This window comes from Megalobrama amblycephala, unplaced genomic scaffold (genome assembly GCF_018812025.1).
Source record: "Megalobrama amblycephala isolate DHTTF-2021 unplaced genomic scaffold, ASM1881202v1 scaffold230, whole genome shotgun sequence".
NCBI classification, from domain to species: domain Eukaryota; kingdom Metazoa; phylum Chordata; class Actinopteri; order Cypriniformes; family Xenocyprididae; genus Megalobrama; species Megalobrama amblycephala.
The window spans coordinates 706304-722604 of record NW_025953339.1 but is presented as its reverse complement, the minus strand read 5'-3'; the positions used below and the strand labels follow the sequence as shown (position 1 = coordinate 722604).

At 37.5% G+C, this 16301-nt stretch overlaps 1 protein-coding gene across 3 annotated transcripts in view; it reads left to right on the top strand.

The window, feature by feature from the left end:
• frmd4bb (FERM domain containing 4Bb) overlaps positions 1-16301 on the top strand; it is a 77388-nt gene that overhangs the window by 46704 nt on the left and 14383 nt on the right. For all 3 annotated transcript variants that reach the window (XM_048179542.1, XM_048179541.1, XM_048179540.1), the window contains exons 6-15: positions 265-321; positions 415-437; positions 1273-1356; positions 1971-2036; positions 2205-2262; positions 10909-10995; positions 12967-13043; positions 13375-13513; positions 14619-14757; positions 15055-15188. In XM_048179542.1, coding sequence (XP_048035499.1) covers positions 265-321; positions 415-437; positions 1273-1356; positions 1971-2036; positions 2205-2262; positions 10909-10995; positions 12967-13043; positions 13375-13513; positions 14619-14757; positions 15055-15188 — 864 coding nt within the window. The remainder of the gene's footprint in view (positions 1-264; positions 322-414; positions 438-1272; positions 1357-1970; positions 2037-2204; positions 2263-10908; positions 10996-12966; positions 13044-13374; positions 13514-14618; positions 14758-15054; positions 15189-16301) is intronic.

Here is a 16301-nt window from a genome sequence, read left to right as displayed (position 1 = left end):
AACAGTGAAAGATCTTTTTAAATTATTTGTGTATAACCTAATTATTATTCATGAGCCAAGCCATTTCACCAAAACAAATTGATGCCTGTGGCAGGAATATCACATACATAGCTCAAATACTATTTCTGTTTCTGTAGCACATTTCCTCATTTCTTTAAGAAATTGACATGATGAATATGATTTCAAAGCATTATAATTCACAGCACATATTTAAAAGTGATTCAAAATGAATTCTTGAAGTGACGTTTGCTTGTTTGTCCACAGGGTGACATTGAGGTGGAGAGTGAGCTGGTTTTTAAATTAGCTGCTCATGCACTGCAGGTAGGACTTTCAGAGTTTTTATATATGATGTTTTTATTTTTTTAGTCAGTGTTATGCATTAAATGCTCATGCTTTACTTATTTTGTTTTACAGGAATCTAAAGGAGACTATACAAGGTATTGCAAACTTGGAATGTCTTTATTTCAAGGCTTTAATATCACTTTGTACTGTCAAAGAGTTTTCACCCGGGACTATATGAAGGCACTGCAGGTGGTCTGTGCACTGATATATGAAACATATATCTATATTTATATATACAATATATATTCTTTAGATGATTTGGTTGCTTCTATAGAGAGCAAAATCAGCATTAAACTAAATCTCTCTCTGTCAGGCAGAACAGTGATGCAGTGAATCCAAGATATGGCAAAAGACATTAAGGGTTGTTAATTGAGAAACAAGGTCAGCATGAGATTAGAATAATGTAATAATGAAAGTTCCTTGGGTCAGAAAAGTTAGACAAGCTCTGCATTAAAGGAATATTCTGTCATCATTTACTTAGAATAATGTCTTTCCAAACCTTTATGACTTTCTTTTTGGAGTTATGTAGTGGGATTTTCAAGCTGTTTTACAAATAGCTAAAAAGCATGTTGATTCTGACTTTCAGTCTGTATAAAGGTCTAAAAAGCACCATAAATGTAGTCTGTGATTTGTGTGCTATATTCAAGGCTTTTGAAGTCATATGGTAGCTTTTTTTAAGCAACTATTCACCTAACTAGAGCAAACTGTATGCAAATTAGTTTGTTTATTGTCTAATGAATCATTTTGTGAAAAATAATGACAGTTGTTACATCTCTGTACCCTATTACTTGTCCAATAATTATTCAGTGCACTGTTATAGTGCATCATGCGGTAGTGTGGTTAACGTCATGTGTAACATGACACATTATGTTAAAAATGTCAGTTATTGAATCTTGTTGCATGTTGAAAGTGTATTTTTATTGATTTTAGTGATGAAAATACCCGGGCAGAGCTGAAGAAGCTTCCAGCATTGCCCACTAAAGTACTGAAGGAGCATCCGTCTTTAGCATACTGGTAAAACTTGTTTACATACAGCTATTTCAATATAGAAAACACAGTCACACTTTATATTAGGTATATATATATATATGTACATTTAATGAGGTTTATGGGGATCTTGCTACACAAGTGTTTTCTCTCCCACTTTATATTGGGTGTCTTTAACTGCTATGTAGTAACATTTAAATTAATCATTTGATACAATGCACTTATTGTGTACCTACATGCTTTTACATTGACTTATATTTAAAAAAAAATACCTCCATGTAATTTGATCAGTAATCATATATATAATACAGTGTATGTATAACTAGCTTTAAAAAAAAAAAAAAAAAAATTAAGTGCATTTTTGTCTGATATATTCTCCTTATAGTCTAATGTATTTATTTACTACCAGTGCTGTCATTCAAGTTAGTGGCTCAGACAGCCATGAGATTTACATTCAGAGCAGACGAGTCAGTGATGCTGAAGCTGCATTTATTAGCCTTTTATGAGAGCTTTATGGCTGATGATCCGTGCTGTCCTGTCTTTATGCTGACATGCTGAGGTTTGGGGGGAGGGATGCCTCATTTCATGGGTGGGGAATATATCCTCCATGGAGCAGATTTGATCATCCTTCTCTTTTGCAGCGAGGAGCGTGTGATTGAGCACTACAAGCTGTTGAAAGGGCTCTCCAGAGGGCAGGCCATTGTGCAGTGAGTATCGGAAAAACAATGATTAGCCTCAGGGGTGCGGGTCATCAGGGGGGACGTGATTTATGATTGGCTGCTTAAATCCTTCACGCCCATACCTCAGGCCTGCTGTGTGCTGATAGATCCTTAAGATGCTGTTAAACATCAATCTGATCATTATGTTTGTTTTAGGTATTTGACCCTGGTGGAGTCACTGCCCACATATGGAGTGCATTATTATGAAGTGAAGGTAAAAACTATCTGCATATATATATATATATATATATATATATATATATATATATATATATATATATATATATATATATATATATATATATATATATAGTGAGTACACCCCTCACATTTTTGTAAATATTTTATTATATCTTTTCATGTGACAACACTGAAGAAATGACACTTTGCTACAATGTGAAGTAGTGAGTGTACAGCTTGTATAACAGTGTACATTTGCTGTCTCCTCAAAATAACTCAACACACAGCCATTAATGTCTAAACTGCTGGCCACAAAAGTGAGTACACCCCTAAGTGAAAATGTCCAAATTGGACCTAAAGTTTCAATATTTTGTGTGGCCACCATTATTTTCCAGCACTGCCTTAACTCTCTTGGGCATGGAGTTCACCAGAGCTTCACAGGTTGCCACTGGAGTCCTCTTCCACTCCTCCATGACGACATGACGGAGCTGGTGGATGTTAGACACCTTGCACTCCTCCACCTTCCGTTTGAGGATGCCCCACAGATGCTCACTAGGTTTTACATCTGGAGACATGGTTGGCCAGTCCATCATCTTTACCCTCAGTTTCTTTAGCAAGGCATTGTCGTCTTGGAGGTGTGTTTGGGATCGTTATCATGTTGGAATACTGCCCTGCGGCCCAGTCTCCGAAGGGATGCTCTGCTTCAGTATGTCACAATACATGTTGGCATTCATGGTGTAACGATCAGCCCTATTGGTCGAGTTTACATGGATTAAAATGGGGTCAGATTAAACTGTGTGAGAGGTTTGGAGTGTTTAAAAAGATGAGACAGACAACAGAAATGGATAAATAAGGTGTATTTACAATATTCACAAGGAATTTAAAACAACACAATAAATCTAGTATAACTTAGGCTGTTTAAAAGCATGAAGTCCATTTACACCATACCCTAAAACAGTCCTTAAGAGTCCTAGTAGAGTGCTGATAAAGTCCCAATGTGAAAGTGTCCACTGGTGTATATACAAAGTCCTGAAAGTGATAATCCAATGGAAAAGTGATGTGGTTTGCTGGAAAGGTAAGTCCGTAAAATTAAACTCCTCAATCCAGCTTGTGGTCTTTGCTTGGTAACCCTGTTTGTTTGACCCTCACCTCCTTTATGCTGGCTTACTTCCTTATTCCTGTCATGTGATCAGTCACATGACAGGCAGACCCAGACTCTTTTAAAGACATACACACATTAAAATAAGTAAGAGGAATAAAATGGCTAAGACAACATGTAACCCAATTAAAACTCAAATATACATAAAACCATCATGTTATATATATTGAGCGGATAAAACACGTCTTATGTGACAGTGTCACAATGGTTCCCTTAATGAACTGTAGCTCCCCAGTGCCGGCAGCACTCATGCAGCCCCAGACCATGACACTCCCACCACCATGCTTGACTGTAGGCAAGACACACTTGTCTTTGTACTCCTCACCTGGTTGCTGCCACTCACGCTTGACACCATCTGAACCAAATAAGTTTATCTTGGTCTCATCAGACCACAGGACATGGTTCCAGTAATCCATGTCCTTAGTCTGCTTGTCTTCAGCAAACTGTTTGCGGGCTTTCTTGTGCATCATCTTTAGAAGAGGCTTCCTTCTGGGACGACAGCCATGCAGACCAATTTGATGCAGTGTGCGGCGTATGGTCTGAGCACTGACAGGCTGACCCCCCGCCCCTTCAACCTCTGCAGCGATGCTGGCAGCACTAATACGTCTATTTCCCAAACACAACCTCTGGATATGACGCTGAGCACGTGCACTCAACTTATTTGATCGACCTGTTAAACCACTGTATGGCCTTGGCCACAGTGCTGCAGCTCAGTTTCAGGGTCTTGGCAATCTTCTTATAGCCTATGCCATCTTTATGTAGTGCAACAATTCTTTTTTTCAGATCCTCAGAGAGTTCTTTGCCATGAGGTGCCATGTTGAACTTCCAGTGACCAGTATGAGAGAGTGAGAGCGATAACACCAAATTTAACAAACCTGCTCCCCATTCACACCTGAGACCTTGTAACACTAACGAGTCACATGACACCGGGGAGAGAAAATGGCTAATTGGGCCTAATTTGGACATTTTTACTTAGGGGTGTACTCACTTTTGTGGCCAGCGGTTTAGACATTAATGGCTGTGTGTTGAGTTATTTTGAGGGGATAGCAAATGTACACTGTTATACAAGCTGTACACTCACTACTCACTACTGTACACTCACTATTATATACACTAGTATATATTTCTTAAATAAAAAGTCCAAAATAAAAAGTCATTTTGTGAGCCATACTGGTCAAAATGTTTAGGTGTTTTTTTCACCATGGAAATATTTGTTATATACAAATTTTGTGTTTTCTACTTTTAATTGACACTGAGCTCTTGTGTTTCACACTGAGCTTTTTAAATACAGATTTCAGCAGTAGGTAAAAATTTATTAAGAGAAGTCAATACTGTAGTACTCAAAGAAAATGGACATTTGTTCACACTTTATATTAGGTGTCCTTAATTACTATGTAATATCCAAAATAATTGTAAATATTGAAAACCAAAAAATTGTGTTCATATTGTATTACAAAAAACTTGTGCTGTTAATGAGGTGGATACGGGTGAGGTTAGGGACAGGTTTGATGTGTGGGATAGGTCAACAGTGTAATTTAATTAGCTGTAATTACATGCAGTACATATATATATATATATATATATATATATATATATATATATAATATATATATATATATACACTACCGCTCAAAAGTTTGGGATTAGTAAGATTTTTAATGTTTTTAAAAGAAGTTTCATCTGCTCACCAAGGCTGCATTTATTTAATTAAAAATACAGAAAAAGCAGTAACACTGTGAAATATTATTACAATTTAAAATAACTGTTTTCTATTTGAATATATTTTACAAAGTAATGTATTCCTGTGATGGCAAAGCTGAATTTTCAGCATCATTAGTTCAGTCTTCAGTGTCACATGATTCTTCAGAAATCATTCTAATATACCGATTTGCTGCTCAAGAAACATTTCTTATTATTATCAATGTTGAAAACAGTTGTGTACTTTTTTTTCAGAATTCCTTGATGAATAGAAAGATCAAAAGAACAGCATTTATCTGAAATACAAAGCTTTTGTAACATTATACGCTACTGTTCAAAAGTTTGGGGTCAGTAAGAATTTTAATTTTTTTTTTAAATTAAAGAATTAAAGAAATGAATACTTTTATTAGGCAATGATGCATTAAATCGATCAGAAGTGACAGTACAGACATTTATAATGTTACAAAACATTAGATTTCAAATAAACGCTGTTCTTTTGAACTTTCTATTCATCCTGAAAAATCTTGAAAGAATACTGAGAAAAAAAAGCATTGTACACAAATATTTTGTACAATTGTACACAACAAATTTTTCTTGAGCAGCAAATCAGCATATTAGAATGATTTCTGAAGGATCATGTGACACTGAAGACTGGAGTAATGATGCTTAAAATTTAGCTTTGCCAACGCAAGAATAAATTACATTTTAAAATATTTTCAAATAGAAAACAGTTATTTTAAATTGTAATAATATTTTACAATATTACAGTTTTTACTGTATTTTTAAAAACATTAAAAATCTTACCGATCCCAAACTTTTTATTGGTAGTGTATATATGTGCTGTCAATCGATTAAAAAAAAAATTAACTTGATTAATCACAAATTTTTTCTGTGATTAATCATGATTAATCGCAATTGAAAACACTTACGGTTTTATATGTTTTTAATATATTTTATAATGTAATAATTTCACAGTTAATCTCCAAATTAAAACAACATAAAGAAACATCATGAAGACAGTATATTTTAAATACTTGTTTAATGCATAATCTTTTTATGAATGAAGGCCAGTATCACTGATACTAATAGCCTACAGCTACTGATGTCTCGATGAAAAAGATTTTTCCCCCAATTTTAAACATGAATTATAGACATTCAACATTACAGTGTAATTGAAAGCTATATAATTTTTGCATGACACATTTATTAGTCTTCAAAAATATAACAACTTTTAATTTAAGTGAACTTAGAACAATCCTCACATAAACCAATTATAAATGTCATATTTACCTGTGCCTTTCCTACCTGTCTAACAGAAATTGAATAAAGTTACCAAACAGTCTGCACTGCATAATTTACAGCCTAAATTAAATATAGAAAATCATTATTAAAGCAACAAAAGTTCTTTAGTCAAGAAAAGTGTGTAATTTTCTCTGTTAACTTTGTTCTTTCATTATCTTCAATGACAGACGGCATTAGTGGTTGCTGTCACTTTAAGAGCTGCCGCTGCTGCACATGACGCAGATCTCACACGCGTCCCACTTTTTTCACAGCTCTTTACTTTCATTTTAAGAATTTATTTAAGTCATTCAAGGCTGCTCTTATGAGGATATTCGACAAAACAGATATTTTTGGCATTATTGTGTTTGTTATTGTTCGTTTAAGCTTGAAAGAGAACTCGATTCTGGCGCGCCGTCCATGCACACGTTGGCATGCGTCTTTCTGTGCGTCATGTGTGTGACAGGACATTCACAGACAGTGTGTTCTTTTTTTCTCTTTTGGCATTTAAATGGTTTAAAATCATTTGCATGAATAAGAGTGTGATCATATCTTGTAATGCTAGCCAAAGAATGATAGAAAAAAACAGATGCTGCGTTAATTGCGTTAATATTTTTAATGCGTTAAACCGGGAAAAAATGAATCGCATGCATTAACACGTTAACGTTGACAGCACTAGTCGAACCAACATTTATTCAGACACCTTGAACATTTCATTCATTGATACAGTTTATTCACTATAGTTTTAAAAAAAAGGTAATAAAATATGACAAGATCTTAAAAAATAAAATATGACAAGAGTTCCGAAAAATAAATCTTAAAGGTGCCCTAGCATCAAAATTGAATTTACCTTGGCATAGTTGAATAACAAGAGTTCAGTACATGGAAATGACCTACAGTGAGTCTCAAACTCCATTGTTTCCTCCTTCTTATATAAATCTCATTTGTTTAAAACACCTCCGTAACAGTTATGTAACAGTCAGGATCATTAATATGTACGCCCCCAATATTTGCATATGCCAGCCCATTTTCAAGGCATTACACAAGGGCAGGACGTCTAGATCTGTGCACAGCTGAATCATCAGACTAGGTAAGCAAGCAAGAACAATAGCGAAAAATGGCAGATGGAGCAATAATAACTGACATGATCCATGATTACATGATTAGGGAAGCGCGCGATTTAAAGGGGCCGCAGCCTGAATCGGTGCATAGTTAATGATGCCCCAAAATAGGCAGTTAAAAAAATTAATAAAAAAAAAAAAATGGGGTATTTTGAGCTGAAACTTCACAGACACATTCAGGGGACACCTTAGACTTATATTACATCTTGTAAAACTGGTTCTAGGGCACCTTTAATTATGTTAGATAACACTTAAGCAAAACATGGTCAGGTCAAAGTGTCTGAATAATTTTTGGTTCCAAATTTGTATCGATTTTACTGGTAGTCCACTGTATGAAGAATTTTTACTTACATAAAAACAGTTTACTTAATTTTGCTATCCTCACTTACATTAATAAACTAAAGTGTCCTTCACCCACTAATAAAAATATATATTAAAAAAAAAAATATATATATATATATATATATATATATATATATATATACACAATAATGTTCAAAAGTCTTAGGCCACCACCAGCTTTGTTGTTTTGGTAATGTTTTAATGACCATCCAATTTTTATTTTTTGTCTTTATTACTATACAAACAGAAAATACAGGAAATATGTACAAAAAATTTCCTTTAAGCAAAAATCAGTATTTAGTGTGATCTCCTGACTTCTTCCAGTTTCTCAAAGAAGAAAATCTGAGAAAGATTCTCAGATTTTGAAAGTTTTCTTGGCCTTCCAAGTCCCTTTCCATTCCATTTCGGTTTAAGAGAGCCGGTTCCTGCTATTGCTCAAGTGTAAGGGGAGGTCAATAAATAGTTGCCACTTTAGTGTCACAGATCCCTTGTTTCCCTGGACTACATTTCCCATGATCCTCCTGTTCGCCACACCTGTACTCACTTCCCTCGTCATCTCCCCATCATCACTCATCACCTGCACCTGGACTTGATTATCTTCACTGCCTTTATATTGCACTCACTCCCTTCACTCCTCGTCTGTTCTCTGTTGTGTTAACGTGTATGTTGGTGTTCCATGCCTTTGTTCATTAAATGTATCTTATATTATTGTGGAAATCCGTATTTGCCTCATCCTTCTACCAGCTACCGTAACAGAAGAACGGACCTTTAAAACGACAGGATTTCCACAAAAAAAAAAAAAAAAAAGATGGATGCAATCTTCTGCTCCCGGGCTCCAGCTTCTCCCATGCCTCCCACTCCCATGAAGGCCACTGATCGTCTCATCGGGCTCCTGCAGGTTGGTCTTTCACTGGAGAGGTATGTGGAGGAGTTCGTTGAGCTTGCTTTTATGACTAACTGGCCAGACGCTTATTTGATCGCCCTGTTTCTGGACGGGCTGGATGACAACACTATCCGTTTTGATGAACCTGACGATCGTTTTTCCTTAAGTGAAACTATCAATTTAATTTTGTGTTTAAATGACTCCAAATTCCTAGTAGAAGAGGTTCAGGATGAGTGTTTGTTTTGTCCAGTTCGTCCAGAAACACGGTTGGCCAGGCCAGTTAGTCAGCCTCCGTCTTCCTCCGCATGCCCCTCCAGTGAATTCCTTGCCTGTTCCATGCTGGACCCACACTCCTTCGCTGGGTCCAGAAAGCGGAGGAAGAGAAGAAAGCCCAAGCAATCTCCCGTCTCCGCTGAGCCCTCTCCCGTCTCCGCTGAGCCCTCTCCCGTCTCCGCTGAGCCCTCTCCCGTCTCCGCTGAGCCCTCTCCCGTCTCCGCTGAGCCCTCTCCCGTCTCCGCTGAGCCCTCTCCCGTCTCCGCTGAGCCCTCTCCCGTCTCCGCTGAGCCCTCTCCCGTCTCCGCTGAGCCCTCTCCCGTCTCCGCTGAGCCCTCTCCCGTCTCCGCTGAGCCCTCTCCCGTCTCCGCTGAGCCCTCTCCCGTCTCCGCTGAGCCCTCTCCCGTCTCCGCTGAGCCCTCTCCCGTCTCCGCTGAGCCCTCTCCCGTCTCCGCTGAGCCCTCTCCCGTCTCCGCTGAGCCCGCTCCCGTCCCTACGGGAATTTTAATTGTATATGAGGGGATGGACTGGCCTTCTGCTCCAGCCGCCGAGCTATTATCTCCAGTCTCCGCCACCGAGCTATTTCTCCAGTCTCCGCCACCGAGCTATTTCTCCAGTCTCCGCCGAGCCCTCAGCTCCAGCCGCCGCCGAGCCCTCAGCTCCAGCCGCCGCCGAGCCCTCAGCTCCAGCCGCCGCCGAGCCCTCAGCTCCAGCCGCCGCCGAGCCCTCAGCTCCAGCCGCTCCAGCTGCCGCCAAGCCAGCCGCTCCAGTCTGCCATGAGCCCGCTCCAGCTACGAACTTTGAACTTTGTGTTTCCCCGCTGGGCTCCAGTCCTAAAACTGTATTCCCTCCCTGCCTCCCTCTCCCACCTCCTCCCATTTGTCTCTACACTTCACCTCCTCTTCAAGTCCCTTCAACCAGTACTCCACCTCAAGCCCCCTCGTCCAGATCTCCACCTCGGCCCTCTGGTCGATTACCTTCACCCTGGCTCCAACCTCCCTCGTCTCCACCATGGCCCATCTGTCCACTAGTCTCACCAGTCTCCACCCTGCCTCCGGTCACACTTTGGTCCCTCGTCAGCCTGCCCTCGCCTCTGGACTGCACTCCTCCGTCTTTGCTCCGTTCCTCCGTCCCTCAGTCTCAGTTGGCCTCCTCACTCCCTCCTGTGTTCCCTTTGTGTGTCGTCTGGCTTCTACTGCGGCCTTCTGGTGCCCCGCCTGCGCTTCGGTCGGTGGAGCCGATGTTTCCGCCGGTCCTTCAGCGCCGCCTGGGCTCGACGGCAGTAAGGCTTCGTTTAATGCCCCTGACCCGCCATGGCTGCCCTCGGCCCCTGACCCGCCATGGCTGCCCTCCACTTCAGTCCGCTCCTGCGTGAGGTCTCCAGGGCTCCAGATCTTTTTCTGTTTTTTTTTTTTTTTTTAATACAGCATACAAATTTCCTGTGTTTTCTGGTTATATTCTAATAAAGAGACTGAGAAATAATTATATATGGTCATTACAATTACAATGTAAAAACATGTATTTACACAAGTGCATTCTATCAAATTATTCATTTAAATGTTAGTACATAGTTAAAGACACCTCATGTAAAGTTGAACCGAACATTTTTATATATACAGCACATATTTGTAGAAATGTGTTACATGTAAACTGAAAATTCACAGTTGCTTGTTCATTTTTACATATTCTGTTATGTCTTCCCCTAACACCACACATTCTTGCATATCTTGCTCTTCTACAACTGTATTTTCAGTTTATATGTAACACATTTCTACAAAAATAAACTGCTGTTGCTGTTTAGGGATTTCGAGAATTTGAGAAAAACAAAAGCGAATGAGAAACTGTAATAAAAGAAGATAACTGAAAGGCATCAGTCTTTTAAGCTGTTGATGTGTAACTAATGGAAAGGTCTTTCTGGCCTCCCAGGATAAGCAAGGTATTCCATGGTGGCTGGGCATCAGCTATAAAGGCATAGGACAGTATGACCACCAGGATAAAGTAAAACCTCGAAAGGTACGTTGTGTTTTCCTACCTCTGGGCGCTGGAGAAATATGTGTTATCTAAATATAATCTTGAGTCATTGTACAGAGCTCAGTATCTTGTGAAATCAGTCTTTGATTTCCCCAGATGTGGCATGTCGGCACTTGCATTCATAGTTTATTTGCTCTTGAGACCACTATGATATGGAAATGCGGTGTTACATTCACCACATGCAGTCTATACAGGACATCTGCATGTGTTACGTAACAGGGAACTGCTGTTGAAACACACAGGTTGTAAAACACAACTTGTACTATATACAGAATTAGAGAGTGACAGGAAATTATCAGATTGTAGCACACTGAAAATATACTGAATTATATAACACATTACACACACATGACATTATTAACCGAACAACAGGTTTAGGAATCTCCAGCGGTGTTAGAACAGGTGGAGCAGTGACCCAGCCTCAGTGAGAGTCATCCATCCTGAGCATTAGATCAGTTTCACTCCGGAATCACAGCAGGGAAGGCAATCTGGAGACACTTCAGTCATGTGAGGAGCTGCTCTGGTATCTGAGTGATGTCATGAGCAGCAAGGCTGGGCTGAGACCGCATGCCTGAAGCTTCTGTAGGAAACCTGATGAGACAAGTCAGGCACAGCGAGCAAAGGCAGCTTCAGCAGAGTAGACGATAACATAATGAAGAAGCTCAGGATTTGATTAACATCATTTAACCTTCCGAACCACCGGTAAGAGGCTCTAAAAGCTGGATAATTCAATTTCACAGGTGAAGTCTTAAGAGACTTGAGAGTTAAGACTAGAGAATGTTCTTGTCGGTAACCTGCAGATGCCGTCGCTGAATTGTTGTGATGACATATTGAAGGAGAAAGTGTTTATACTGTATGTTATAATGTTTATAAATATTACAGAAATGATTTATTTTTTCCTTTTAATGACAGAATAACCATAAAAAATGTAGGGTTACTGTCTGCAGGGTTAATATACACTACCGTTCAAACATTTGGGGTCAGTAAGATTTTTTTTTTTTTTTTAGAAATTAATACGTTCAGTCAGCAATGACAAATTAATTTGATCAAATGTGACAATAAAGGCATTTATGCTGTAACAAGAGATTTTAATTTCAAATAAATACTGTTCTTTTGAACTTTCTATACATCAAAGAATCCTGAAAAAAAATTTATTATGGTTTCCACACAAACATTAAGCAGCACAACTGTTTTCAACATTGATAATAAGAATGTTCCTTGATCATCAAATCATCATATTAGAATGATATCTGAAGGATCATGTGACACTAAAGACTGGAGTAATGATGCTGAAATTTCAGCTTTGATCACAGGAAGAAATTACATTTTACAATATATTCGCATAGAAAACAGTTATTTTAAATTGTAATGATATTTCACAATATTTACTGTTTTTCTGTATTTTTAAAATGAAATAAATGCCTTTTTTGGGAATAAGAGACTAAAAAACACTACAAAATATTAGACCCCAAATAATTGAATAGTAGTGTTTTTGCACTTAATATGATGGAATCAACTTGAGTTTGAATGTAGTTTTAATAATAGTTTGTAATATTTCACACAAAACTGAAAAATCTGTCATTGTTTATTCACCTTCGTCTCATTCCTGTTTGCTGTTATTTTTTCCATTTTTTTTTTTTTTAAAGATGTAGCTCATAGTGACCATGTCTGTAAAGCTCAAAAAGGACCCAAATTTAAGTCAATATTTACTGATAATGTTGTAGTTTTCAAATTAATTTTTTTCATCTTTAATCTAAAATCATAATGAAATTATTTCTAAAATCATAACTGAATGGAAGAGAATAGAAATTGAGGATTGCTTTGGTTGCATACAGTACTGGTTGAGTGTGTCAGACGTGCTGTGAGTCATTTTCCAGTGAGGTGTATCGTGAGAGATCAGCCTGTCTGCTGGAGCCCAGTGAAACTCTCACATGTTGTTTTTGCCTGCATTAGCTCTTCCAGTGGAAGCAGTTGGAGAACTTGTACTTCAGAGAGAAGAAGTTTGCTGTGGAGGTGAATGACCCTCACAGGTGAGGAGAAATGGAGGTTGTGGCGACTGACCTTGGATCTGTGTGTGAGCATAAGAGATCATAGAATAGCTGGTTTCCACCTTATACACACTACCATTCAAATGTTTGCCAAATTAATAATGCTTCTTAATGTTATCAATGCAAGTTGTTATTATTATGAGCTAATAAATGGTTAGTAACTGTTTATTAAAAATGTGTCTTGGCATGCATTGTGTTAGCTGCTATTTTCTGCAGAGTGTGAGTGTAAGTGTTTTCCAGTTTCTTCTGTGAGTGTATCCTTCTGATCATGCTGCATGTCTCTCTGTGTGTGTGTGTGTCCATCCGCTTGTAGGCGAACGGTGACTAAACGCACTTTTGGCCAGACGGGGCTGGTGATCCACACTTGGTATGCCAGTCACTCATTGATCAAAACCATCTGGATCATGGCTATCAGTCAACACCAGTTCTACCTGAACAGAAAACAGAGCAAAGTAAGTCACCATACACACATGAGATGTAGATTGCTCATATAAGTACAGTAGATTCATACTGACTGACGAGATTCAGCGCACCCAAATCCAAATGTTAAAGCAGGCATTACACCATTCCAGAATAATGAAACATTTTCTAGTCTTAATAATAGTCGCTCTACACCCACTGTCTTGTTAAATCACAGCAGAGGTGTGTGTGTTTCATAAGTATCAGGTTTTTTTAAAGTAGTTATAGTCTCTTAACCTAGAACAATTAGGAATAGTTAACTTTATTATAAAGTACACTTAATTTCAGTGATCCACTTTAGACTTTCTACTAACTGTAGGTAACTTTGCAACTACATGTCAACTAACTCTCAGTATTAGTATTACTAGACTGTAGTCGACTGTTAGATTAGGGTTAGAATAATTAGTTGACATAGTTGCAAAGTTATGTAAAGTCAGTAGAATGTCTGTTGAGGAGCATCAAAATTAAGTGTTAGCAAATATTAAGCAGACAGTCTACTAATACTCTAATGACTGCTAGTTGACATGTAGTTGCAAAGTTACTTATAGTTAGTAGAATGTTTAACTAACTAGAAATGGACCATTGAAATAAAGTGTTACCAAAAACAAAAATTTTGTCAGTCGGGTGGTAACCCAGCTAACAAAAATATGTTTTAAGATCATTTTGTTAACATTCCCATTAAGTTAATGTTCTCTGAACATTTAAAAGGTCCAGTTTTTTAAATGTTTTAAAAACATTTTTTCTTGGTTATGCAGAGGTTAAGGAAATTAACCAATTTTTTAATTCTTCAAACATTATGTTCTATTTTGAATGTTCTCTGGACAGAAGAAACATTAGACACTTGATGAATATTTATAAATAACGTTTTTGTGCTAATGTTTTGAGAGCATTATTAAAGACAAGCAGATAGTTTTGAACAAACATTCTATTAATGTTACTGGTAGAACGTTTGTTCATAACTTTGAGGGAACCTTGCCAGAACATTCTGAGAATGTTCCCTGATAGCTGGGAACCCATAAGAAATAAAACACACAAATGAGATTTTTTATTTTATTTTGATATTTCAACATCCTTCTTCCTTTATATATTATTTAACAGGCAAAAATCACCACAGCCCGAAGTTTAGGAGACATCGCGACTGACCTGACAGAGAACGGAGCATCAAAGATGAACAAACTGAGTGCAGCAGTGAAAAATCAGCTCATCATGGCCAGTAACGGGAGTCTCGTCTCAACAGGTACATGAGCTCTCGTCTTACCCTCAGGATAGTTCAAGAGTACATGATGATTGAGTCAGAACTGCTCCTTTAGAAACCTCTGTTTATCCACATGTCATCACACATCCACAGATCTCTGTTAATGAGCTGCTTGCCTCGAATGGCTTCTTATTATTTTTGTTGCTTCTTCTCAAGACACATTGTAGACTTAGCGAAATGTCATTGAAGTTCATTGTGCTTCAAACAGTCTCGACGTGATATTTTCTTTTATTACCTGTCATTATGAATGCATTCATTATTTAATGCATTATTTCACAGGTTCGGCTGACTCAGAAATGAATGACGACCAGAAAAAAGAGAAACTTGCTGAGTTGAGAAAGAAAGAGAGAGAGATCCAGGATGTACTTAGCCAAAAACTGACGGAGCTGAAGGAAATTTGCCTGCGAGAGGCTGTAAGAGCAAACAACATTTTTTCCTGACTGTGTTGTAATAACACTGAAAAACATAAATAGTCCATATACTATGTACTGTTATAGTTATATTCAGTGTTGGCATTATTATTTATTTGAAAAAGTAACTCAGATATTTTGTTGGAAGTTTAAAAGTAATGCGTTACTAGTTACTTGAAAAAAGTAATCTGATTACTTAACTCGCGTTACTTGTAGTGCATTACCGCCAACACTGGATATATTGCATTTACACAACAGTTCAATAAACAAGAAGTTAATACATAGTATCTTACATTTTAGACAAAATTGTACCAGTTTGTTTGTATATTTTGTTCTATGCCATTGAAACTAGTTTTATTTTGACATATTTATTACAATACTTAATTCTATATGTTTGGATCATGTTCCGCATTTATTAGTGTGACTGGCCGACTATATATTATCCCTAACATATTATTTTAGAGAAAATCATTAATTTTGATGATTTTCAGAGTCTGTCAAAACATGTCTGGGTAATATTTCACTCCAAAATTATATAAATACCATTCAAAAGTTTGGGCTTAATTTTTTTTTTTTTGTAAGAAATTAATATTTTTATTCAGCAAGGACACATTAAATTGGTAAAAAGTGACAATAAAGATGTGTATAATGTTACAAAATATTTCCATTTCAAATAAATGTTGTTTTGAACTTTGTATTCATCAAATAATTCTGAAAACTGGAGAAATGATGCTGAAAATTCAGCTTTATCATCACAGGAATAAATTATATTTTACAATATATTAAAGGTTCTATAGAGGATGTTTTGTTTTATACATTTTTGCAATATTACTTGAAACTGTCTCTACTGACAAAAAACTATTTATTAGGTGCACTGAAAGGAATAATATCAATATACATCTTCTGTGCACGAGGTAGGGCCTTAAAAACATCAGCCAATCGTTTGTGTGATCATTGCGTAAACGATTGGCCCTCTGGCTTGTCAATCACTGCCATTATGTTCCTTGTGAGAGATGTGCGCGCTCCAGTAGGGATGGGCGATACCAATTATTTTCTTTCCGATCCGATACTAAGTACTTTCAAGAAAAGTATCGTCGATATCGATACCGATGCTCC